We start from the raw sequence: 26290 nt of genomic DNA on the forward strand, positions 1-26290 counted from the left end.
TTTATTTTTCTGATTGTTAATATTATGGACAATTTCCTCATGCGCTTATGTTTATTACACTACAAATACCACAATACCACCATATCTGAAAATATATATGAAGAATTAAAAATTTTATTTAACATAGTGAAAGAGTTAAATCTACAGAGACTTGTTTTTGTTAAATGAAAAATGATGTTACAATTTTTAATTTCTTTGTTTTATAAGTTTTTAAACGTTAGGAATAATAATAGTAATAATAATGCTAATGAAACAAAAAATAATAAAATAATTATATTATAAATATTCTCCACTTCTAATACACCGGGATGATATATTCAACGTTTTCTCCAACCTATTAACCGAAGTAATACTTTTCAATATTTGCTAATGCTTTCGATGCCCCTCCTAGGCTCTTCCTCAGGCATTCAATAAACATCGTAGTGATTTGGTTGTTGACCTTCACACTTCCCCATCCGACAGTGTTCGATTACGTAAGACTCCAAAGCGCATGCGTCCCCAAGCCTAATAAAACTTCTAACTGTGAACCGCTTATCCTCCCTTCTACTATACGCTCGAAACACAAGAATAAACAAATAAATTTAATTTAAATGCTGTCGTCCATTAGGAATTGCCACGCTGTAGAAAGGGACATTTCTTCCTTAAAATTAATGCTCGTGGCTTCGCACTCTGCTCTAAAAATTTCAATAGCTTCCAATATTTTTAGGTGATCATGATTTGAGGTGGTGAGAACGATACGTGCCTTGTCAAATACCGTTGTGATGTTCGGGTCTGTTGCATACATTGCAAGGGCTGTTGTGTACTTATTTCGTAGAATGTTCGATTTATGCTCTTTCAGACACATCTCTAATGATCTTTTGGTTGCACCTACATAAACCATTTCTTTATTACACCTGCCATCTATTATAGGGACTCTGTAGACGCCCGGTAACCTATTGGGGGTTTGAACGATCTTTTCCATTCTTTAGTAGGCTAAAAATGGTTCGACATCTCCTGTACGCAGCCCTAATCTCCCGTTTCTTGGCAATGTCAGTATATGATGTTTTTAGAATGGGGTTAAACGTGACAGGGACTACAAGCTTGTCATCTTCCTTTACCTTAATATACCTACCTTCTACGTCCTCTTTATTTTGATAGCGATGCTTGTATTTTTTAACGAGCGTACGTATAAGGTTGGTGTACCCATACTCCTTTGCCAACGCTTCTATATAATTAATCTCCTGTGTTAATGCCTGTGTTGTGGAAGAATGCATGTACACTCTCATGACTAATGATCGGAAAGCCGCTACTTTATAAGGAAAAGGATCGCATGATCCTATCGGGATGTATGTCGCGACTGCCGCCGGTTTCCTATAGACTGCCGTTTGTATGCTTATTTCGTCAAACATTATGTCAATATCCAAAAAAATGGATCCTATTACGGCTGTGTTGTTCTGTCTCTATCACAAGACCATACAGATTGTCCTTCAATGCGTTTATAAAGCCCTTCAGATCCGGTTCCCTTTTCCAAAATACGAAAATGTCATTGATGTATCTCCTATATAGGGTAATATCTTGGAGGAAACAAGGCAGGGTTCATCAAGATGTTTTGGACTTGGTTAGCGCACTTGGTGTGCTATAATTCGGTGTTCCAGTTCAGGGGGAAGATATATGCTCAAGATGGAGGCGTGCCTATGGGAATCCGTTATCCAGGGACCTCTGCAAATTGGTGGTGAGACTGCATGAAAACAGAACCCTGCCTTGTTTCCTCCAAGATATTACCCTATATAGGAGATACATCAATGACATTTTCGTATTTTGGAAAAGGGAACCGGATCTGAAGGGCTTTATAAACGCATTGAAGGACAATCTGTATGGTCTTGTGATAGAGACAGAACAACACAGCCGTAATAGGATCCATTTTTTTGGATATTGACATAATGTTTGACGAAATAAGCATACAAACGGCAGTCTATAGGAAACCGGCGGCAGTCGCGACATACATCCCGATAGGATCATGCGATCCTTTTCCTTATAAAGTAGCGGCTTTCCGATCATTAGTCATGAGAGTGTACATGCATTCTTCCACAACACAGGCATTAACACAGGAGATTAATTATATAGAAGCGTTGGCAAAGGAGTATGGGTACACCAACCTTATACGTACGCTCGTTAAAAAATACAAGCATCGCTATCAAAATAAAGAGGACGTAGAAGGTAGGTATATTAAGGTAAAGGAAGATGACAAGCTTGTAGTCCCTGTCACGTTTAACCCCATTCTAAAAACATCATATACTGACATTGCCAAGAAACGGGAGATTAGGGCTGCGTACAGGAGATGTCGAACCATTTTTAGCCTACTAAAGAATGGAAAAGATCGTTCAAACCCCCAATAGGTTACCGGGCGTCTACAGAGTCCCTATAATAGATGGCAGGTGTAATAAAGAAATGGTTTATGTAGGTGCAACCAAAAGATCATTAGAGATGTGTCTGAAAGAGCATAAATCGAACATTCTACGAAATAAGTACACAACAGCCCTTGCAATGTATGCAACAGACCCGAACATCACAACGGTATTTGACAAGGCACGTATCGTTCTCACCACCTCAAATCATGATCACCTAAAAATATTGGAAGCTATTGAAATTTTTAGAGCAGAGTGCGAAGCCACGAGCATTAATTTTAAGGAAGAAATGTCCCTTTCTACAGCGTGGCAATTCCTAATGGACGACAGCATTTAAATTAAATTTATTTGTTTATTCTTGTGTTTCGAGCGTATAGTAGAAGGGAGGATAAGCGGTTCACAGTTAGAAGTTTTATTAGGCTTGGGGACGCATGCGCTTTGGAGTCTTACGTAATCGAACACCGTCGGATGGGGAAGTGTGAAGGTCAACAACCAAATCACTACGATGTTTATCGAATGCCTGAGGAAGAGCCTAGGAGGGGCATCAAAAGCATTAGCAAATATCGAAAAGTATTACTTCGGTTAATAGGTTGGAGAAAATGTTGAGTATAATTATGTTACACATAAAAAAAAAAAAAAAAAACTAAACTAATATTCAGAAGGTTGGAACCTATGTGGCCGTTGGCCATATTAATGTATATTTTGTATTTGATAAATTTATAAATTTAAGTTAGGTTTAAGATTTCTTTTGTTTCTCTCCCTTTCCTGTTGACAAAAAAAAAAGACTTCCTTCTTAATCACTTTACTATCTAATTGTTTTACTACCTGATGGGGAGTGATGCCTCTGATGAAAAACAGCGTTGTTAAAAACAAAGTAATAAAAAACAGAGAGGAGAGGAAAAGAAGAAAGAAAGACAGAAGGGATCTCGGCTCTTGACGAGAAAGGTCGTGGAGCACGGGTTGTAAGTCGGAACGACATAGGATAAGAATTGGAGCTCGACGAGTGAGGTCGAGACGGTGAAGCTATCTAGTGTTAAAGTAGACAAAGACCTTCCTGATGAACTGCCAATCTTATTGGACGGATTTGACAGTGGATTATCGACAAAGTGAACGAGAGGTACAGTACCTACTGAAATAGATGATCGGAGGCATCAGTAACCCCGCCCAGTGTCATGGAGCATCCAGAGCAGAAATCCCGGGTATTTCCACCTTTCCCTTTTTCTGTACTTATATTCTCTTTTTCTTCCATTCTTATAGTCTGTAAGTAGGTTTAAGATAGATAAGGACCCTTGTAATATTAGTAGTATTGTTTTATGTAGCCTGGACTTTGTAATTTCACCGCCTACATGTTGGGATCCAGTGTAAAAGAACCCTGTAGCATAGTGAATAAAAGTATAGTTTTGTAAATTAACAAAGTGTGTTTGTTAATCCTCGCTTACCATTCGCTGTCGGTTATCACACCTACATCATCTAGCCCAGCATTTCTCAAACTTTTTGCTCACATGACCCAATATATTTATTTGTAATGATTCCAAAGCGGTAGTTATTATTCAACACTCCCATATAGCATCATCAAGCTATCTCTACTTTGCATCAATTTTTAGGTTTGGTCAGAAACTTTTCATCCAAACTCCATATAAGTTTATTTCATATTCTATGATAAACAGATTTCATAAGAAAATTCTTACAAAACCCGTTCATCATAAAAATTCAATAGTTTATTTTTATCTTGTATATTATGTAATGATTTTAAATCTTTTTAATTATTATTTCAATAAGTTTATCACAAAAGTATATAAAATTATTTTAGTTAATTGATTATATTATATTATTGGTTAAAATTTAAATAATTCAACTAGCAATTTTATTGTATTTGAAAGCATAATTACAATAAATATAAATTTACTTGAAATATACACTATTCATATATATTAAATATCATTATCAAAGCATATTTTATTTTACCTGTAAATAATTAAACAGAAATATATAAGTAAAGGTTGAATCCATATTGCTTCACTTGACTCATGATTATTCTTTAAGAACAAGAATGATGAGTACAAAAGTATACCCATATGAATTAAAGCAATTGTTTCCACTTGAAAAACTGTAGCTTTTAAAAATCTAAAATAAAAAATTTCTAAATCACTAAACTAAAATTCAAAAATTTAGAATATTTAATAAATAATATGATTATACTAACAGTAAGATAATTGTATTCTCAATAAAGATGTTTTATAAAAAAAACTATTGCTTTATACATTAAAATGTTCATAAAACAGTGGGAAATATTGATATAAGTATGAAGCAAAAATTCAAACAATTAAAATTTAAAGTAAAAAAATACAGATGCCAGTAATTCTACTGTATTTTCTGGTGTATAAGATGACTTTTTAACCCAGGAAAATATTCTCAAAAGTCGTGGGTCATCTTATACGCCAGGTGTCATCTTATAGAGCGAGTATATCCCAAACTCTGTACTTTAACTGTAAAAGTTGGGGGTCATCTTATATGCCCAGTCATCTTATATGCCAGAAAATATGGTATTAATTTATGTATTAAAAATATTTACCAGTACTCTATTTTTTTTAATATTAAATATATTACCAAAACTAGGAAGCTTTTCATTTGACATGTAAAATCATTTATTTTAACTAAAATTTGAAAAAAAATTCAAATATCTTTTCCTCCAAAAAGAATTGCCAAGAGATAAACTAAGCCAGTTCAACATTCTGCTAGATCCATCTCATAACTATATATAATATATAATTGCCAACCATCAGTGTTTGGGGCTGACTAGCAGCATTTTGTATGCTCCATCAGTGGACAGGCCTCTTTCCTTTGTCAGCATTTTTAAAGAATTTGATATTATCATATAAACACTTCATTTAATGAGTCTAACACCAATATATATGCTGAAGACATTGTATGTATTTTATTAGGAATAACTAAAGCAAACCAGAATGACGTTCTCAGATTCTTTCAATTGGGAAAGAACCAAGATTAATATTTTTATACAGGAGGTGCAAAAGTACGTATTGTTGCTTTTACTTATCAATCACACACAAGCAGAGCACAAAGTTAACAAGAATAAACATTTATTAATATAAAAGGTTTAAGTAAGACACTCAACATTGAGGTTGCTGCCATTAATAAAAAAGGATTACAAAAAACAATGTTGCCAGCTTTTTTGAACAAGTAATAATTTTATTTAATATATTTAACAGGTATACAGCTGAGAATCTGAGAAATGAAAACGTTTGATGTTCATTATTTTATTTTTATTTTTATCTTTTATTAGTTTGTATTCCTTATTTGTGATTTAACTTGTACATAAAAATAAATGCTTTTTTTTCTTCCTGTTTTCTCCCTGCATGTTGCAAAGTCCAGCACAGGATGACTCCTACAAGGCAGGCTGCCACTACCATCATCATTAATCTGAAGTTTTGTAAATAAAAGTTGGTGGCCTTAAAATGCAAAACTGCCACTCTGAGACCTCGATGCAAAAGTGAAAAAAGCCACCAATAGATGGGATCGGTGAAAGGAGCCATGTGGTACCGAAAAATAGGTAGATATGAATCATCTATACACAGACCTAGAAAACACTTTCTGTACCAATGATTTGGTGTAGAATGCCAAATTTTAAATGAAATCATTGATTGTGTTTTAATTGAATAATACCATTAATTTTGACTGGTTGCTATTAGTATAAATTAAATAAAGTACAATAATAAATAAATAAATAAATGAAATAAAAATAAAGTTAGCAAAATTTATTTATTTACAATGGTGCCAAATTTTATAACTTTTTATGATATAGGAAAACATACTGCAACAGTAACATTTATATACAGTGAAACCTTTATTAATGGACATTTAATAATAGTGGATTATTAATAGTGGATATCTCTACTTAATGGACATTTTTACAAACCCTTCAAATAGGACAGTAATTATATTTACTTCTAAATAGCAGTAAAACTTATTGATCCCAATGGTGTCCACTATTTAGAGGTTATACTGTATTTTTAATTTTATATTTTTTATCCTTTGTAGATTTGTAGATTTCAGCTTATCACTTTTTACACTTTCAGCAAAAGTTAAATAATTATCCAGATAATCAGTACAAACATTTTTTCATTTCACACTAATAGTAGATAATTTATATTTTATCAGTTTTTAGATTAATCTTATGTTTATTCCATTTAATTCTGAAATAAAGGGCAATATGTATCTTTTTTAAAGTGTAAACACTTAAAAAAAGATACAAAAAAAACAAAATAGAAATGCTAAATTGACTGTATTTTTCAAAAATAGATGGTTGATAACCTTACCTTTGCCTCTTTCAGAAATCCTGCCTCTGTTAAACATTTTGTTTAAGCATTATAATAAGGTGACCAACTTTTTTACAATGAAAAGGAGGACACACACAAATTGAAGAAAAAATATTGTAAATGAAAGAAACATTTTATTCATTGCAACAACAATACACTATAATAATCTCTACTGCATGCATATGTGCTGTGTTGTGTTTTGGTAAGAAGTAAACAAAGCTACTTGCATGAAGTACACTCTTTCAAGGTCTCCTGTGCAGAGCACATGCATTTCATAATCGCATTTTGCTGCACTGTACCGAGCCTCGATGAACCGTCATGTCAAATACAAACACATCACATCGCATTACATACAATGGATCGGCTTGGCATCAATCGAATATGGAGATTTATAGATTAGTCTTCATATGTCAAAAAGGAGGACACTTTTCGAGGGAGGACAGAACTTACAAAAGGAGGATGGTTGGTCACCTTAATTATAAACAATACTTATTACACAATCTATCAAAATATAACATAAATAATAGCTTTGCCAAATATCCTTACATTGTGATCATGATTGTTTTAAACAAATGAAGAAAAATATATATAACTGTACAATTAATATTATTTAAATATATACTTACATTTCTATTGAGGAAATTGTTTTCTTTTCAAAGAGTAATTTTTCTGATATAATGGTAAGTGCAAAACTACCAATTGCAAGTGCATTGAATAAAAGTTTTGTTAAGTTTGCAACTGAAGAGATGATAATCATACACAAGGAGATTACAATTGCAGAAGTATTGAGAGTACAGTTTAATAAAAAATAAAGTGAAATTTTGCCAAAGATATATCCAAATATTGGACTCAGTATTGTGGAAATCATCGTTAAAATTGTATATTGTTCTGAAATAATAATAATTATTATTAGTAGTAGTACTTTTTATCATTTTTATATACTATATATATTATTATTATTATATTTATTCTATCCTACAAATAAATATGAAAAACAAAATTTCAATTAAACTAAGCACTCTTTAAATAAAATCAAATAAAAATGTTTAAATTTAATCTTTTGAAATCTGTACTCCATTTCTAACAGAAATAATTTATTTTTATGATAAATTAGAATAATTATATCTTTTTGGATTCTATTTACTGCTCTTTCAGGAAAAGAATATGAAGTTCAGTCTTTGAAATCATTTCTTCATTATGTGAAAGTTTTATAAATTAAGAAAATTAAATTTTATGCATTCCCATCCCTAATAAATGGCTATATATTATTTACCCAAAAAAGGATAACACATTTTAAAGTCTAAAAAATAATTTGTATACTTACCCAGTACTTTTTAAATATTCTATACATTTTCAAATGTTAAAATATAAAAGTCATCTATAAAAAATAATAATCTAATAAAGAATTGATTTCAAAATTTCTTTTCATTTTTTTCCTGAAAAACCCACATACACATGCATATAACTTATGTATATATTGTTGAGAATGTAAGAATTAAAATTATTTAACAATATAATATTTATATATGTAATCTATTATATAATGATTGTATTACACTGACTATATGATAAAAAGTTAGCAGTGCCAGCAACTATCTCTTGAGAACCACTAGTCATAGATACTGCCTTTTTTTACTCTCTCTTTTGACCTCGACCTTCTGTGATTAAGGCTGAGCAGAAAACAGAAGATTACTTTTTGTTCTTTTGTTTTGTTTAAGTAATTTAACATGTTAAGGTGCGAGTGTTATGTCGGTTTCGCATATGCTACACCAAAAGTGAGTGCCAAGACATCCATTCCAAAGTTGCATCTGTACTGTTCACCACTTGGCAGACATTTATATTATAAAACAAACTATTATTATAACAAACAAGTCTTACAAGTTAAATATATGATTTTGTTTTTCGTTATAGCAGTTAAGACATAATATTTGGTGACGAGGATCGGATCTGATTTTTTGCATAAGTACTGCATTTCTGTAAGACTTTGGGTTATGTTAATATGTCAAATTTTGTCAAAAACCCTAATACACTGGGTTCTTGGAAGATGTATGAAGAATGCTTCGAGGTCTATCTACTAGCAAATAGCATAGATGATGAACAAAAGAAAAATGCAATTCTTTTAACAGTAGTCAGATCACAGACTTATGAACTAATTAGATTGTTAGCTGCCCCAAAATTAGTGAATTATTTGAAATATGAAGAAATAACTGGATTGTTAAAAAAAACACTTCAATCCTGAACCTAATGAAATAGTACAAAAATTTAATTTTATTAATTGGAATCAGTTATCAAGTGAGACAATTTCATAGTATATAGCAAAACTTTGTCTTCTAAGCAAACATTTTAATTTTGTCAATCTGGACAGTATATTAAGAGATAGACTTATATGCAGCATTCATGAAGAAAGAAAAAGACTGTATTGGAGTAGACATTAACATTTGGCACAGCCCAGAGAATTTGTCTATCAATTGAAGTAGCATACAGAGCTATGTCCACTATTCAAGGCCAGAGCTCCAAAGTTAACAAGTTACATACTAAGGGAAGAATATTCAAAATGAACAACATATCAATTAATGTCAGGTATTATAAATGTTTAGGAGACCATTTTGCTACTAATTGTTTATTTAAAGACAAAGTTTGTAGAGATTGTAATAAAAAGGACATATATTTAAAAGCATGCAGAAATAAGGAAGAAGAAGCTACTATAAAATGCCATCACAGCTCAAAGAAATTCCAAGTGGGAGCCTTTCAATTTCCTTTTTTCCATGTCGTCAGAAAAAGTACTCTTAAACATGTCAACTAGTACAAAAATCATTTTGCCTTTAAAAGGACTGCTAGATCTATGTATAACCTAGACCAGGGTCTAGAAGGCTACATCCATGGGTGAGGAGGTGTATTACTCAGATTATTTCTTGTCTGTTTGTTGCTACAAATATAAATGAGATTACATTTTTAAATTCACATATTATATGTGTGCCCTTCCAATTGCAAACATACAGCACTGTTCACATAGAAAAAAAGTTGATGTACAAGGCTGGAAAGTTTACATTTTAAAAAACAGCCATTTCATTTGCAACAACCCAATATATCCATCATATTAGATCTCCTCCTTATAACCCTGTGACGAATGGTCAAGCATAGCACATCATCCAAACTGTGAAGAATCTGTTCAGACAAAATAGGAGGGAGGAAGATTGGAAAGTATATTTATCACATATTCTCCTCACCTTGTGAATGGTGCCTCACTTGAAAACAGGAAAACCCCAGCAGAACTTTTAATGAACAGGAAATTGGTGACTCTCCTAGATTGCTTACATTCTGATCTAAAATTGGAAACGCATAAAAATCAAGAGTCCAAACACCTCAATGCTGTTATGTGCCATCTGGAAAGGAAGATAGGTGATCCCATGTTTTATAGAAATTATAATGACAAGGATCAAAAGTAGATGCCTGGAGCTTTTGTTATCTTGCCAGAACCAGTGATTTGTGAAATATCTACTCCTGAAGGTGATGTAATGTGACAACATCAAGACCAAGTAATTCCTCGTTCCTTACCAAAGGATACAGACAATGATGATGCAAACAGTAAACTGACGTCTCTGATGGAACCAACACTCAGTAAAAGATAACTCATATTCACTATCAGCCAAAATAACTTGAAGATTTTGTAATTATCTAAGAACAAAAAAATGTTATGTATTGGCAACATCATTTCCTCAAGATTTCGGGTATAAAAAATGGCTAACAAAGGAGCCCACTGTTCTTTGTCTGGTCAGTATCCTACATATAAATGAAGTGCAATTGTAAGGAGTCATAGATACTTTTTCTATTCATAGTAATTAAGAAATAATATAGATGAAGTAAGTACAAGTAGAAACAACACTTCATAAGAAACAAGAATTTAGTGAATCAATTGATTAGTTAGTTGATGTATGTTTTTTTTCCCCTGAAAAAAAATACTATGATTGTTCTGAATTAAGTTATTTTTCAAATCATGAAACAACAACAAAAAATATCTTGTCTTAAACATTTAAGATTAATGAACATTTATTAATAACTGTTTTTTAACGAGAAAAGTGGTGTTCCAGTTCTTATAATGAAGTTCTCATTATAACGAAAACAAATAATCATCTTAATTTTAACCTAGTTTTGTTAAATTATAAATAAAAAATAATGAGACTAACCACCACTACAATTATAAACTCTTTGACCAGTTAATAGTATATCGTATGCAATCAAACTAAAAAGTCTATTGAAAAATACTTCTCCAGTTGCCAAAGTATATAAACATTCTGCTGAACCTGAAAAAATTTGAAATTTCATATTATTTTTGATATTAATATTAAAATATTACAACATGAAAAAAACTTTAAAAACTACAATAATTAACTGTAATTTCTAATTTCAACATTTGATAATTTTATGGATTAATCCATTTTTATATGAGGAATGTATGAGACATGATCAAAAAAATAAATTCATAACATTAATAAATCAAAGTAGTGGCATAGCAAGGGAGTGTATCTTGCACCTGGCGCCACTTGCAGAGGGGCACCCAAATGGTCTCCAAGACAAACTATATGTGTTTCTGAAGGGGGGCGCCAATAAAGTGTCGTGTCCCGGGTGCCAGTTATGTTCTCTACGCCACCGAATTAAAGGCAAGATTTTAGTAAATATGCACATCTTGACAATTTGTGATGATGATGATAGTTTTCAACATACTTATCCTAGATGCATGTTTAAGAGCTTCATGTAAGTGGAACAATGTTTAACAAATACACTTTTAGAACAAAAAACAGAAAGAAATACTAGATGAAAATCTGGATTGTATAATAAGGGTCCAATGTTTCTCAACAGGAATATTGCAAAGTTCTGAATCTACTATTGTATATCAGAACTGGTCTGATATTATCCTAGACAGCAATGAGAATCAGATTTATTTCCCAAATGGTTCACCAAATTGAATTCTTACAGTTATGCATCATCTGCAGGGGACTAATAGGAACTAACTGTAACAATTCAATTTGATCTACATAGGGACTAATAGGACTTAAGCCCTAGGCTTCCAAGTGTCAAAGGCCCACAAAAATTGATTATCATAAATTTTTAATACTTTTTCATTAACAATGAGCACTTATCGTGTAGTAAAAAATAGTTAATATTAATAACATAATAATTTTAAACCCCAATTTAAAAATTCTTAATCTAACAAAAAATGGGACCCCAATGGATTTCAATAAACCCTAGGCCCCAAAAAGCCTAGATCCACCCCTGATCATCTGGCATATGTCTCGAACTATTTAACTGTGGAAAATATAATCTCTTTTATCTATCAATAACATTTGAAATGTCAATACATTCAGTGTCTTAAATGATAGGCTTTATAAACTTAATTTTTGATTGACTAATGCATAATGTAATGTAAACAATGCAAAAGATTTTAATTTTTCAAGATCATTAAGATCATTTTGAAATTATAAATTCATGATTGAATATTGATTTGTAGATTAAAAGCATTAGTATACTATTAAAGAAGATGTGATTCACAAAGAAGGTGACAAAGAGGTGGTCTAACAGATATGATCAGGCCATTCAAGAAGCACTCCCGATGTTCAATGGAAGGTTGTTTGCAAATACTTAAAGGAAGCAAGATGACATTTCTGCCATCTTAGGCCATTGATAGTTTGGTAACTGAGGCAAAGGCATAAGTGTGCTGCTCTAAGGGACCCAAATTCAACCAGGTTAACTCAGAAATTTCATAGCTGAATTAACTAAAATATGTCAGGCTCCATTTTTCACAATTAGTGGGCTGGTCAAATCCACAATGAATATGAGAAAAAGCATTTTTAATGTTTTTAAAGTGGAGAGTTAAAAATTATAAAAATCTCAGGCTATCTGGCTGCATATAAATTCATATATTTGAAAGAAGAAATCTTTATGGGTAGATTGATCTGAAGCATTGGGCTCCTTCTTCACCAAATGGCTACATCCATTGTAAGCCTGGTCAAACCATATTAAAAAAAATATTATAAGTATATTTAAAAAATCCTCTTAGTGCCCACAGGGTAGAAACAGTTAAAAAAAACAATCACATGCAGACCCTTAAATGGCTAGTTGCTGACTGAAAAAAAGAAAATATCAGAGACAATCTTTTCAGTTTGCACCTCTAGTCTCCCAATTACTTAATCATGGCTACAGAATTGATCATATGTAACCAAATACAGTCAGTTCTCAATAAAGTAAACCAATTTATTCCAAACGAAAAACTCCCCCTTATCAAGGAATAAAAGAAATTTCTTTAAATAAATAAAATAATCATTAAATATAGTTTGATGCTTTTAAAAGAGCTTTAAATCATTAATTTTTTTAATTCAATTTCATCCAATTTATCAAAAATGCCTTGGGAAACATGGTTTTATTAAACATGCAATATTGATTAATAATATTGATGCATAACACATTTAATTGCATCTGAATCATTAACTACATAATACATTCTGATTTAGTAATAAGTTCATCATCACTATTAACTTTATCATAGTTATATTTTACAGCATGGGCTTCAGTTTTTATTGTTTAAAAAAAGCTAAATTACTATTAATATTCATGTAGACATCCAAAGTAACTTTGGAAAGTTTCAATTGCTTTTCAGATAACATGATCTAATTTTCTTCTAATAAACTTAAAATGTTGTCACTGAATGCATAATCCTGTATAGTTTCATGCAATGGCATGCTGTGACATTTGATGACAGGGAAGCTATGTTTCTGCAAGAAGCCGACTTCCAGGAGCAATCAGTTAATTGCACATCAGTGATGGTATAGGGCAGGGGTCAGCAGGAGCAGCTCACGAGCCGCATGCAGCTCTTTGCATAGAAGTTTGTAGCTCTTCGGACATAAACTCCAATTTCACCTCATCTCAAGCAGCCTTATAACTTATGAGTTTACGAGATAGAGCCGCCGAACAAACTTCGACTCGTACAGCATACTCTCTACCACTCTTTAGCCCATCCGCACATGACCACACTCGCGTTGATCAATATGAGTTGCAAGCGAGTGGTAGCATTTGAAGCATATCTATATATATAACCCACTGAACACGTGTCCACCCATCCAACCTGTGGCTCTCTGGTACTTTTGTTATCCTGTTTCCATGACAATTTGGCTCTTCTCACTTGACAAACTGCTGACCCCAGGTCTAGGGTCCATTTGTATTCATTTGTTTGATAAGCCAGTAAAAACCGTAGACTTCTCCATATGTGTTTTTAATATACAATTACATTCTGAATCACTAGCCACGATATAAGGGCTAAAATTAAAAATAAATTATGAAAACTTACTCGGTGAAATAAAATGTGCGGTGGATATACATACCTGGTACAATATATTGTTCAATTGTATTAATATACTTTTAAAGAAAATTATAATTAAGTGTAGCTTTGTAAAAAAAGTACATAAAAATAACATAAAATATTCTTTACTTTTTAACTTTTAAAACAATCCACTTAGTCAAATAGCTCGATACGGGTGGCTAATAGACGGAATCAGAGACGGTCCAGGTAGGTGTGCAGTGTGCGCGTGCCAAATCCCGAGGGTGCCGGTACCGGTCAATGTCAAATGCCTCGTCACATCACTAATGTACCTCAAAGAACGCGACAGGATTGTTGTAAATTTTAAACGTTTCTCACTATAGCTGTATAAATCTAAATATGTTAAACTTAATACTAAGTAGATTGTCCGTCATTTGTTTTCTAATTCGTTTTAGGGCCAGTTCCATGAAAATTTCCAAAATTTACAACTTTTTAGTCATTCTCGTTGAACTGGAAAAATTTCTGTCTTTATTATCTAATATTACGAAGAAATCATTCCTCACTGTACTCGGCTAGAGATTGGTTCGGTTAAGCTTTTGTTTAAGTAAAATTCCTGTTCTTTCGGCAAGGTTTTATTTATGTCCCCAATTCCCTAATCTCTTAATTATTTAATTACTTCTTACGTAGAAATAAGTTGAAACCAGTTACTTTGTACCTGAATATTTGTAGTCTTGGAAAAAAAGTGGAAAGACAAATTTTTATGACGACGGATACATAAATCGTAAATTTAAGGAAAATAAATTCTGGGGCTTTTTTGTACCTTGTGCATCTCATTCATTAAATTTGGTTGTAAATGATGTTGCCAAAGTAACAGCTAATTTTTTAACATTGTACAAGAATTGTACACTTTTTTCCCTACATACCCTTATAGATGGGACATACGAAATCGTAATATCACTGGTTTAACATCGAAATCCGTAAGTAATATAAGATGGGAGAGCGGAATAAAAATATCAAATATTTTAATGGATTTTTTTAAAACTTTTGTCAACTATACAGAACTATCATAAAAACATACTAGTAAATTCCTATCGGTTGGGTTAAGTTATAAATGTACTTATGATTCACATAATCGGGCGAGGGGGGCCAAATATCTAGCTAGCAGGCAGGCAGGCAGGCAGGCAGCTAACAGCCTAGAATCGGTCCGGGATAGAATCATTGGAAGCGTTATACGTGTGTAGCTTCCACCAGCTAAACCGTGTGAGGTTGGTGCTCTGTAAAGCGCATGCGCGAATGCCTATAATCTGGCTGTTTGGAAGCTGACCCGGTTTCGAGGATATAGCGCTTCCATTCCGCCACTGATATTCGAATATACAGTAGCGATTTTATCGATTTTTTCACGTGTAGTATATAAATTTGTGCAGCGCCGGATCCAATAGGTGCGAGGCCCGATTGAATTTTTTTTTGCGGGGCCCCTCAAACTTTAAATAACAAAATTAATTAACAGTTAATTTACATATTGAAATATGCTGTTTTATTTTTTAATAATAATATACATAGATATTTATTTTTGTAACATGTACTATTTTTAAATATATAAATTTTGACATGATGCGGGGCCCCTTCAAGCGCGGGGCCCGATTGGTACCAATCGCCCCAATCGCCTCAAATCCGGCCCTGAATTTGTGATACGATACGTAATGCGGTTATAATAAAATATTAATTTTATTAATCCAAAATACGTTAAAATATGAAAATAATCGCGCAATATGTATTTATTTTTTTTAGAAAATATAAGGGAAGCGGCGCTTCCACAGCTTCCAATGACAGCACGCCACTGAACGACAAACTTTTAATTTAATTTTACTTTTCTTTCTCTCCTTCGTACAGAACGTAATTGGAGACTTTATTTCAGATTAATAAAACATTACGAAAGCCAATTTTAAAAATTCTCTGATATTCGAGTAAATTTTTCACGAAATTTCACGAAATTTACAAGACAGAAGACCTTATGAAATTTTATAAATGACGTCATTCTCTGAACGTCATCGGCGACAACAATTAGATTCCCGCCTTATCTGCGATTGTTACCGAATCAACAATACAAATGCCATTGTTGTTAGTCGGAATCCAGACGCCATTTTCGTTTCGCCGACATTTTCCAAGAAAAATATTGAAATTTTTACTGCAAGCCCATTATGGGTTCGGCCAGGCCCACAATGGGGCAAAAATTTACCTGCGATTTTTGCCCCATTGTGGGCCTGGCCGAACCCATAATGGGCTTGCTATAAGAGGCCCTCTTAGTGCCCACTGGGCGGAAAGAGTTACAAAAAAAAAAAAAAAAAAAGTTGTAGAGAAATAAATGAAGAAAAAGTTGAGAATTTGAAGAATAATCGAGGAAAAAGGGAAAGACAAAAACAGCGCATTTCAGTAAAGAAAACAAAACTGAAATGAAATATTTGGAAGCCGACATTAGCCAACTAACAACAAATTACTATGGAAGGAAGCCATTTTAAACGAATTTGTATTAATAACAGGTAAATCACTTTATTTATTATAGGTGTTATGTAGATTATTCGAATATTTCTGTGCGTTTTCTTAAGAGAATTTAGTTCCCTTAAGGAAACGCAATATACCGTAAGAGAACACTTTATGGATAGAGTGTTCTCTTATAGTAGATTCAAACCTGACCATAACACTTCGACTTTATTGCCTGCTACTATCAAAGTCAAGAGCAAAGCTGTTGTGGTCTTCCCACAGCTTGTAGATTATCGTACCACAATCTTTGCTTTCCTTAATGGTGATTGGTGACTATATTGCAATGATTCGTTATCTGCACAGATTGTTTTGATCCATGTTCATTAATTACATTTTTACACGCCGTTTTAAAATGTATAAAACTAATTTTAATACATAATTTGAAAGCCTCGATATTGTTTATAAGGTCGGCCGAATGTTCGAGGCGGTTAAGGGTCGATATACTACTCTGGAGGACACGGGATAGAATCCGGTCGAGCAATACAAGCAAGGATGGACGATCTGGGTCTATCTCGGATATGTCGAGTCACTTATCACTGGTCGGCACTCGTTACGGGTCTGGCGATTCGGTGATGTCATGCTAAAAGACATTCTTAATGCCTGCAGGGCAGAGAGAGCATTTTTATTTTCTTTAAATGCTTTCCTCCGCGGGCGCTGAGAGGCCTTTTTTTTAAACAAGATCGTTACGGGTTCGGCCCGATGCGCATTGGGACGGGCGAAGTTCGACGTGTCTGGGACTGAACACCATGGGCTATAATTCTAGTTCCAAAAATCTACATATCTATCATGCACCACAATGAGTTTAGTAATCAGTATATAATTACTGTTGAGATTAATATAAATGAAGTTAGACTTATTGTGGTGAATGTATATATCCCTGTTCATGCTGATTCTGCAGATTTTATTAATAGACTTCAGAGAATTGTTGATGCATTTAGGGGTACGCACATCTTGATCGCTGGTGATATGAATGCACACTCACCGGCTTGGGGCGGTGATGTTTTTGATGGTCGTGGCAGCTTACTGGAGGAGATTTTTACACATACATTTTGATCTTCTAATTATTAACATTCCACTCTCGCACCAACATTCACTTCACATAGAGGTGAGAGTTGGATTGATGTTGTGTGGGATGCAATAGTACTTACACTAAAATTTCTAACTGGAGAGTCCTGACTGAAGACAGCCTTACGGAACATGCTTTAATTACTTTTGATTTCTCAAACTCAGATGATGCTCAAGATCCTGAGTATGTTCCCATAATTAAAATACGCTCTTAACTCGTGCGAATTGGTTGGAGATGAAAGATTATTTGGAGACACACCTGATAAGTCAATATTCAGAAAATCGCAATGAAACCTGTCAACAAATAGATAATAACATCAATACAATAACAAACGCTTGTGACATATATATTCCGAAAACGATACCCCAAAAAAGACAAGTTCCATGGTGGACTGCAGAACTCGAAAACCTTCGAAAAACCACACGACGACTCAGAAAAATGTACCAAAAGTGCAGAGACGATCAAATGCGCAGAATACATAAAAATAATTATCTCACAAACCAGCCATTAAGATGGATGTACAAACAGGCCATTAAGAATGAAAAGATAAATAGCTGGAAAGATTTTTGTACAGAAACTTCTAAAAAGCCGTGGGGCTACATAACCAAAATGTGTACAAACAAACTAAGGCAAACTAAAATCATTAAAGCTCCCACGGGCACTGAAAATGAACCAAAGACATTAATTCAAACCTTGACCTCCCAGTTGGAGACGTATTGCCCGGGGGATGATCCAGAGAACGATACGAACCTGCAAAGCCATATCCGTACAGAAGCGGATCTGTAAGGTTTGGACTGGTGTAGACTGGGCTTAAATATCCCACTTCACTGACACCAGTGTAAGGTTTCCGACAGGTGGGGATAAGTTAATCCCGTGCCAGGATGAACCTAAGGGACGTTTGCATGTAGGTGTGGCGGAGGAGACAAATGATGACAAGTGTTTTACATAAGGAAACCCGTTTATTGGAGAACATATATGCTTACATCCACAATAGACAGTCCACTTCTCTACAGTCTTTCGGAGTGGCGAGGATTTCCCTTCCGTCGAAGCCCCGGGGCGGACGAGATGAGATCGCTGGACCGATGCTCGCAGAGGTGCTGAGGCGTCGTACGTCGTTGGCGGCGACACAACACAACACAGATCACGGCTCTTCGCAGGATGCGGAGGAGACTCTCCCGACCTTCGGGATCCCGGGTTTTTATAGTTCTTCGCTCGCTACTCTGATTTCCGATTGGCCCATCATCCCCTTTCCCGTTTTCCGATTGGTCTCCCCTTTGTTTCTAGGCGAAACTCGGGACGACCCGGGTCATGGGAAAGGTCCGATTCGGAGTATCCTTCTGGCGTCTTTTTGACCATTGTGTTCGGAGACTGTTGACAGATTTACATGACTCGAACTCATAATTTAGCCCGTTAATTGCGATTTCTGTCATAATTCCATTTATTTATGGACTTTCGTGTCAGAGTTCGACTCTTCCATTTGACATAGATGGATCGTTTTGAACACGTGTTTTGGCACGTGTTCCGACACTCGTTGTTTACATTTTGCGTCGCGATGTCTAGATCAAGAGTTTTTTTTCTTTCTCTCTCTCTCTCTTTTCTATATAATCTATTGTTGTAATTTAAATGGAAGAATTTCGTGATTTACGGACCTCGTCTGCAACCTCACAGATCTAATAGATGGCACAGAAAATATGCCGCCGTTTTCTATAGGAGAAATAAGCCAAGCTTTTTGCAATTTAAAAAAGGGTAAGGCCCCTGGCCTAGATAACATCACAGCTGATATTGCGAAAAAAATTATGGTTTCTTATACCACGGCACTTTGTTCTACTTTAATACATGCATCCAACACGCAATCTTTCCATCTGTCTAGAAGATTGCGAGAGTCGTACCGGTACCAAAGCCGGGTCTCCTGATTTTCATTGCTGTCAATGTTTGGCAAAATACTTGAAAGGTTAATCACAAATAGACTTTCCTGGTTTGTCGAAAGAAATAAATGCCTTAGTAACATCCAATTTGGTTTTCGACCACAAAGATCGGCAAAGGACGCAGTAGAGGATATGGCTAAAAAATTAAAATGTTTACTTGAGAATAATAAATATGTCCTTGGAATTAGTTTAGACATAACCAAAGCTTTTGATAGCGCATGGTAGCCGCTCATCAAACTCCAACTGCGAAAGATTAAATGTCCATGCAATATCTTCCAACTTATTCAAGATTACCTACGAAATAGAGCGGCTGTTCTACAATATGGACAGCATTATGTAAGAAAATCAGTTTCCAAAGGATGCTCTCAGGGGTCAGTAAGTGGACTATGTGGACCCTTACTTTGGAACATAACCTTTGAGTGCTTCCTTAGAGAAGACTTTGGACAGGACCACTGTACTGCTTATGCGGACGATGTTATGATGTTGATTAGTGGTCGCTCAAGAGCGGATTTAGAGAACAAAAGCAATCTTTTAATCCAAAATATATACAACTGGGGGATAGAGCATAAACTCCATTTCAACCCCACCGAAACAAAGGGAATAGTTTTCAACAAACCAAGAGGCAGTAATCTATACCGGCGACCACCTCATCTCGTAATGAACGGAAATATCATCAAAGTGGAAAAAACATTGAAATATCTGGGAGTATTTATAGATTTTCGATTAAGCTGGGACAAACACATAGAATTTATTACAAACCGCACCGGTCTTATTTTTCAAGCTTTCGAACGGGTAGCGAGGAAAAATTGGGGCCTTTCCACCGACGCAATGGCCATTATCTATGATGCTATTTACATCCCCATCGTCACATATGCATGTGGGACTTGGGGATGGGCTACTAGTAAAGTTCATACAAAACGAAAGTTAATATCGTCACAGAGACGTGCCCTACTCCTACTTACTAAAGCCTACCGCACTGCGAATAATCAAAGCCTCCAGGTGATAGCTATAAGGCCACCAATCGATATGTTTGTTATTCAGCGATGTAAATTACAGCAAGTTAAATGGGAAAATACGATTCAAACAATCTTCTGAAGTATAACATATGATGAAGTCGAATGGGAATTTCCATTTCACGATACAACCAACCCAGATATCTTAGTATATTGTGACGATAATAATGTTCAAAAGACCGACATAAAAATTTTTACCGATGGTTCAAGAATAAATGATATGGTTGGATGCAGTTTGTTGCGTATATTAATAATGATAAAATTTATAATCAGACAATTAGATTAGACACTTGCTGCACGGTTTTCAAGCAGAAATGCTTGCTATTAAATTGGCAATAAACTGAACTAAGGATTCATATGACAATGCTTATATATATATATGTACGGATTCCCTGTCAGCACTTAATATTATAAACAGTACTAACTTGCACCCAATTGCTGTGGAGATTAGACAATTAATACGCTTATCTAACTGTAATTATGCTGTTACCTGAGTTAGAGCCCACCAGGGAACAACTGGAAATGAAAGAGCTGACACCTTGGCCAAGCAGGCTGCAGAGAATACCTCTTTGATAACAAACTATAATAAACTCAGTCAGCGTACCTTACGACGAATGTTACGGTACACAATGTACAATTGGCAAGGCAGATGGAACGAAAACAGAAGTCATATAACTTATGATTACATACCGAATATACAACAATTTTATAAATTAAAATGGTTTACCCTGGATTATTATACCACTCAATTCTTTACTGGCCATGGGAAGTTCGCCAGCTATCTGGCCAGATTCACTAATAGGACATCGAATGAATGCCCTACTTGCCATATTATAGATGGCTCGAAACACTACTTCTATGATTGTGTTATGACTGAGAGAGAAAGACAAGAATTTAGGGTACTGATAGAGGAACTTGGTGTGAGATGGCCATGCAGTTTTGTGAGGATAAAAATGCTGAACACAACAGGCTATTGCTTCATACCGAAATAAGATGGTTGTCACAGAGGATGAAGAGATTCATGAAGCTATTTGATATCCTCGGTGCGTTTTTGAATGACAAACCCCGAAGTGACACTCTTAAAATCAGTTAATGATCAAGCATTTGACAGACATTCTCGAAAAATTAAATATATTAAATAAACAACTGCAAGAAGCAAACAAGACCTTTATCTGCCACTGATATTCGAATATACAATAGCAATCTTATCGTTTTTTTTTTCACATGTAGCATAGAAATTTGTAGTAAGTGCCTCTGGTGCCGCACAATATGTATTTATATTTTAGAAAATACAAGGGAAGTGGCGCTTCCACCGCTTCCAAGGACGGCACGCCACTGGTTTCATGTTTAACTAAGAGAGAGTAGTCTGGTGAATTTGCCAAATTTAGAAGTTCACCTTATCAAAACATATTATTCTGTTTGCCCTGCAAGAACAGTTCACCCTATTGAAATTTTTACCTTATCAAATTTTTTTAACATCAATTGTATAGTAAATGGCAAGTGTTCCTGAAAATAGTTCACTTTATTGAGAACTGAGTGTATAACAAACTGAATCAATTAGATGATTTTCAAAAATTTTAAATAAAATTCGTATTTGCTGGTTTGGCGATATCTCATATCACCACTCACAGCCGTATTCATGGGCGTAGCCAGGAAGGGGCATGAGTGGGCACGGCCCCCCCAGTTAACCTGGTGCTCCTCCCCAGAAAATTACAGCCCTGCCCCCACACAGTTAACTTGGTGCCCCTCCCCAGAAAATTACAGCCTCTACTAGGCCAGATGGCCGAGCGGTCAAGGTGGCAGCCTACCGCTCTGGGGGACCCGGGATCGAATCCGAACGGGTCGAATAATCCCCAGGAATTTTTCGGGGGGGGGTGGTCCGTTCGGATATGTCGGGCCCCGTCCCTCACCACCCGGTCGCCCCATTGTGGGCCTGGCCGAACCCATAATGGGCTTTCTAAAAGAGGCCCTCTTAGTGCCTACGGGGCGGAAAGAGTTTAAAAAAAAAAAAAAAAAAGGCCCCCATAACAAAACCCTGGCTACGCCAATGCAAATTGACTATAACGAATATTTAAATGATTTATTATCTTTTATGTTTAATTTTTGTAAGACTTTAAATACAAAAACTTACCGAAATGCATCAGAAGATCCATCGTGTCTTTGCTCGATAAAATATTTAGGATTATTGCAATGGTAGAAGATAAAATCAGTCGTGATAAATTCCTTTCAAATAAAAATACTTGAGCAGTAACTGAAGTCATGACAACGATAATAACTAAACGAGAAAGCATAAATCATTAGATATACAATAATAATGTCAAACAATCGAGAATACAGTACTTACAAGTTCCGCTAATGCCTAAAATCATACATTGCTTGAATACTTTATGAAATATGTAAGGCTGAAATGATATTGCCGAACAAAATACAAATATAGGTATGTAGAAATACTGGATAAATAATAAATACCAATACTGAATTTCAAAAGTTTCTAATTTTTGTTCATTGAAATGCATTGTTATTACTGCAATAATAACTCCATAAAAAACTTTCACAAAGTTGCTTACAAATTTGAACTTTCTGAACACACATGTTGATGCAGCTGTAAATATAAATGCTAATTTCATAAACCAGAATGGGTAAAATATGTTTTTCACACATTAATACTACATAGACTACAAAAATTTTCTTTCATGAACTACAGTCCCATAGTTGTGACAATACGCCATATTAATGTATATATAAGTTTAGTTTTAAGTTTTCTTTCTTCTTTGTTCTTCCTTTTGTTTTTTCGAATTTTCTATTAACATTCCTTCCTGTGGGTGGGGTAACCCTTTCCACGAACAAGGTTAACAATGGGAAGTAAAGGCTCTGAGGCAACTAGAACGATAAGAAAGTTCATTCTTGGGTCGGACTGTCGGTGAAGGTAGACAGTGCCGTAACTAGGCAGGTGCAACAAGTGCACCCGCACAGGGCCCACTTGGAAAGGGGACCCAAAATGCATGTATTTGTTTTATTATTTTCCCAAACCTAATTAATTAAGGGGCCTAAATGCAAATTCTTGCGCAGGGCACAAGAATGGCTAGTTACGGCACTGAGGGTAGACGTGCGAAAGTTACGCTCCTACTTGTCATCTTGGAGGACAAAGGGAGACGAAGGTGGCCTACAGAAAGAGAAAGGACCCCACTAACGTAAAGAGAGAGAGACAACGTCCCTTGTACAAGGAGAATCTTCGAAGAGATCCGAAAAAGATCAGCGAGAAATGATTTAGAATGGTTCCCCAGCAGAAGAGCGTCGATATCAAACAGAGAACCCGGGTATTCCTTATAACCTCCTCTATCATACTTAAAACTTCTTGCTATTCTTCCTTTCCTTTTTAATTTATAATTTAGTGTATGTTAGTCGTAAGATTTTAAGTCCGTCTTTTCTTATTTGTTGCGAGCATGTTCTTTTGTTCTGTATTCGCTCGATTCCTCGCCCCGGTTTGGGATATTATATAACGTTAAGAGTCGGAATCCGAAAGAATCCTGTATATTGCTAATCACGTAAAAAAATAAATAATTGTTGTTATTTTTTTTCGTGTGTACTGCCTCTCGTGGACTATTGTACACTCGCGTGACTATCACACTATAGCAGATGAGCCCGGCGTTGCCCTGGCAGAAAATAACGGCAAACATTAACATTATTAGATTCTTTCGTAGTTGTAACCCTTCTGTTATATAGTATTTGATTTATATTTACAAAGGTTACGTTACGTAAGTTTATCACATCGAATGCCCACTCTAACACATTTTAAAAATTCTCAAAATTGTGTACAGTAGCGTAATAAAGAATTTAAAAAATGTGTTAGATTGGTCACTAGGCGCGATAAACCGTTACGTAAGATAACCTTGTAGTTACATAAATCGAATACAGTATTATAATATAATGAGCATTAAAACGAAAACCTCATAAGGAGTTTACCATTGTTGGCCGATGGCCAATCGGTCTACCGCTCTGAGGGACCCGGGATCGAATCGGAAAGGGTCGAAAAATCTCTAGAAATTTTTCGGAGGTAGTTGGTCCGGATATGTCGGGTCCCATCCCTCACCACCCGACCACCCCATTGTTGACCTGCCCGAACCGATAATGGGATTGCTAAAAGAGGCTCTCTCAGTGCCCACAGGGCGGAAAGAGTTTAAATTTTAAAAAAATGCCCGCCATTGTCTCGTTTATCGCGATACTCGGATAGTAAAAAATGACACAATTTCATTGGTCAAGTAGACAGGATTTGAAAATATACCTTAAATTTTTAATCTAGGCTATTTAAACTGGGCACCCTAGAAAACCACTTAAAACATATTTTGCGCTTGCCAGTAAATTTGTATTATGTAATTTTCCTATTCGAATGCCATCATACCGCTGGTCCGATAGGAAGAAAGAACCGTTGTGGAAGGGGTTGAAGTAATTCTATCAAAAGTAATCGTTGCCCTCCTCCCGACAGAGACGTCCGAGAGACTTCATATAAAACTTGTTTAAATAAAAATAATATCTTGTAAAAATGCTAGAATAATTGCTTTTATGTGAAAATAAAGTGTTTTGGCAACAATTGAATAAATTACGCGGGAAGTATGTTCTCGTAAATATTGCGTTTATGGAAAAATTATTGGGCTGCAATTTGAAAAAATTGTAGACCTATAAATTCCCACTGTCGTCCCCTATCCATCTGACCTTCCTTAATCTCGAGAAAAGAGTTAGATATATGAAAATCAGGCCCGATGTGAAAAGCTTAGGGCAGGATGCCCAGATTAACTATATACAAACTTCCGATGCAAACCAGAAGTCATATTATTTCAATTCAAAACTTTCCTGAAAGGAATTAGATGGCTGGCACGACTCTATTGCTAACAGGAGAAGTATGATGTACAGAGGCAAAACCATCGCTAAAAGAATTGAGAACATTGTGACAAAAAGTTGCAGCCCGGCATTATGATATTGTCACAATAAATAATCGCTCGTTACATTTAATTTGGTTTATTTGATTACAGCAACGCGACACGTGAGTGATCTGCCAAAGATGATGCATCCATGAAGTTTTCAAATCGGCCCTTAGTTGGAAATTATAAAGGTCTTTACTATTATTATTGTAATAAAAGGAGATTTAGAATTTCTTATACGATAGCTTCCTAATCAAAGTAATATTAATTAAATTTTCATAATCCGATAGGCATGAAGCAATGTCATTTTTTCTAACACTTCTTAAAGAGTGTTTCGATTATACAAATTAAATTCATGCCATTTTCTGAAATAAAGTGAAACAATACGGCAAAACTGTTGAATTTATTTTAATAATTTTATATTCTTTGGAATAAAACATTTGCTAGATTGGTGACATCAATGCAATTTCGCAATTGTTGAGAGCTTCTTTATTAAAGTGATTTCAAGGCGATTTGTGCGATTCGTTAGGAAATGGTTAATAATAAATTTCTGATATTTTATTTGATTTAAGCGTCATTAGACACGAATTCTTGGATGGCATTTATATTACGTGAATATCAATTAACGTGTTTTGTATTAATTAATTTGATTTAAATTGAAATGCGGCGCGTACCGAAAAACGGCAAAAGTATGTTTACCGCATGCGCATCGAAATGTAATTTAAATAACCACGTCGTCGACGATTCGTGCGGTGATGTCTAATGACGCGAGGCGATCTCGGCGCCACCAACTTCCAAAATGTAT

General features: G+C 34.9%; 1 protein-coding gene across 5 annotated transcripts in view; it reads right to left on the reverse strand.

The window, feature by feature from the left end:
* LOC136980015 (sperm-specific sodium:proton exchanger-like) overlaps positions 1-26290 on the reverse strand; it is a 127376-nt gene that overhangs the window by 98063 nt on the left and 3023 nt on the right. For 4 of the 5 annotated variants that reach the window (XM_067276061.1, XM_067276060.1, XM_067276059.1 and 1 more), the window contains exons 2-6: positions 22914-23171; positions 22701-22844; positions 10903-11019; positions 7345-7606; positions 4350-4508 (exon numbers count right to left, since the gene is read on the reverse strand). In XM_067276061.1, coding sequence (XP_067132162.1) covers positions 4350-4508; positions 7345-7606; positions 10903-11019; positions 22701-22844; positions 22914-23171 — 940 coding nt within the window. Of the gene's footprint in view, positions 1-4349; positions 4509-7344; positions 7607-10902; positions 11020-22700; positions 22845-22913; positions 23172-26290 lie in introns of those variants that run through there. The other variant, XM_067276062.1, reaches the window with a different exon arrangement.

This window comes from Centruroides vittatus, unplaced genomic scaffold (assembly GCF_030686945.1).
Source record: "Centruroides vittatus isolate TY-2023 unplaced genomic scaffold, ASM3068694v2 contig_658, whole genome shotgun sequence".
In the NCBI taxonomy this organism is placed as follows: Eukaryota; Metazoa; Arthropoda; class Arachnida; order Scorpiones; family Buthidae; genus Centruroides; species Centruroides vittatus.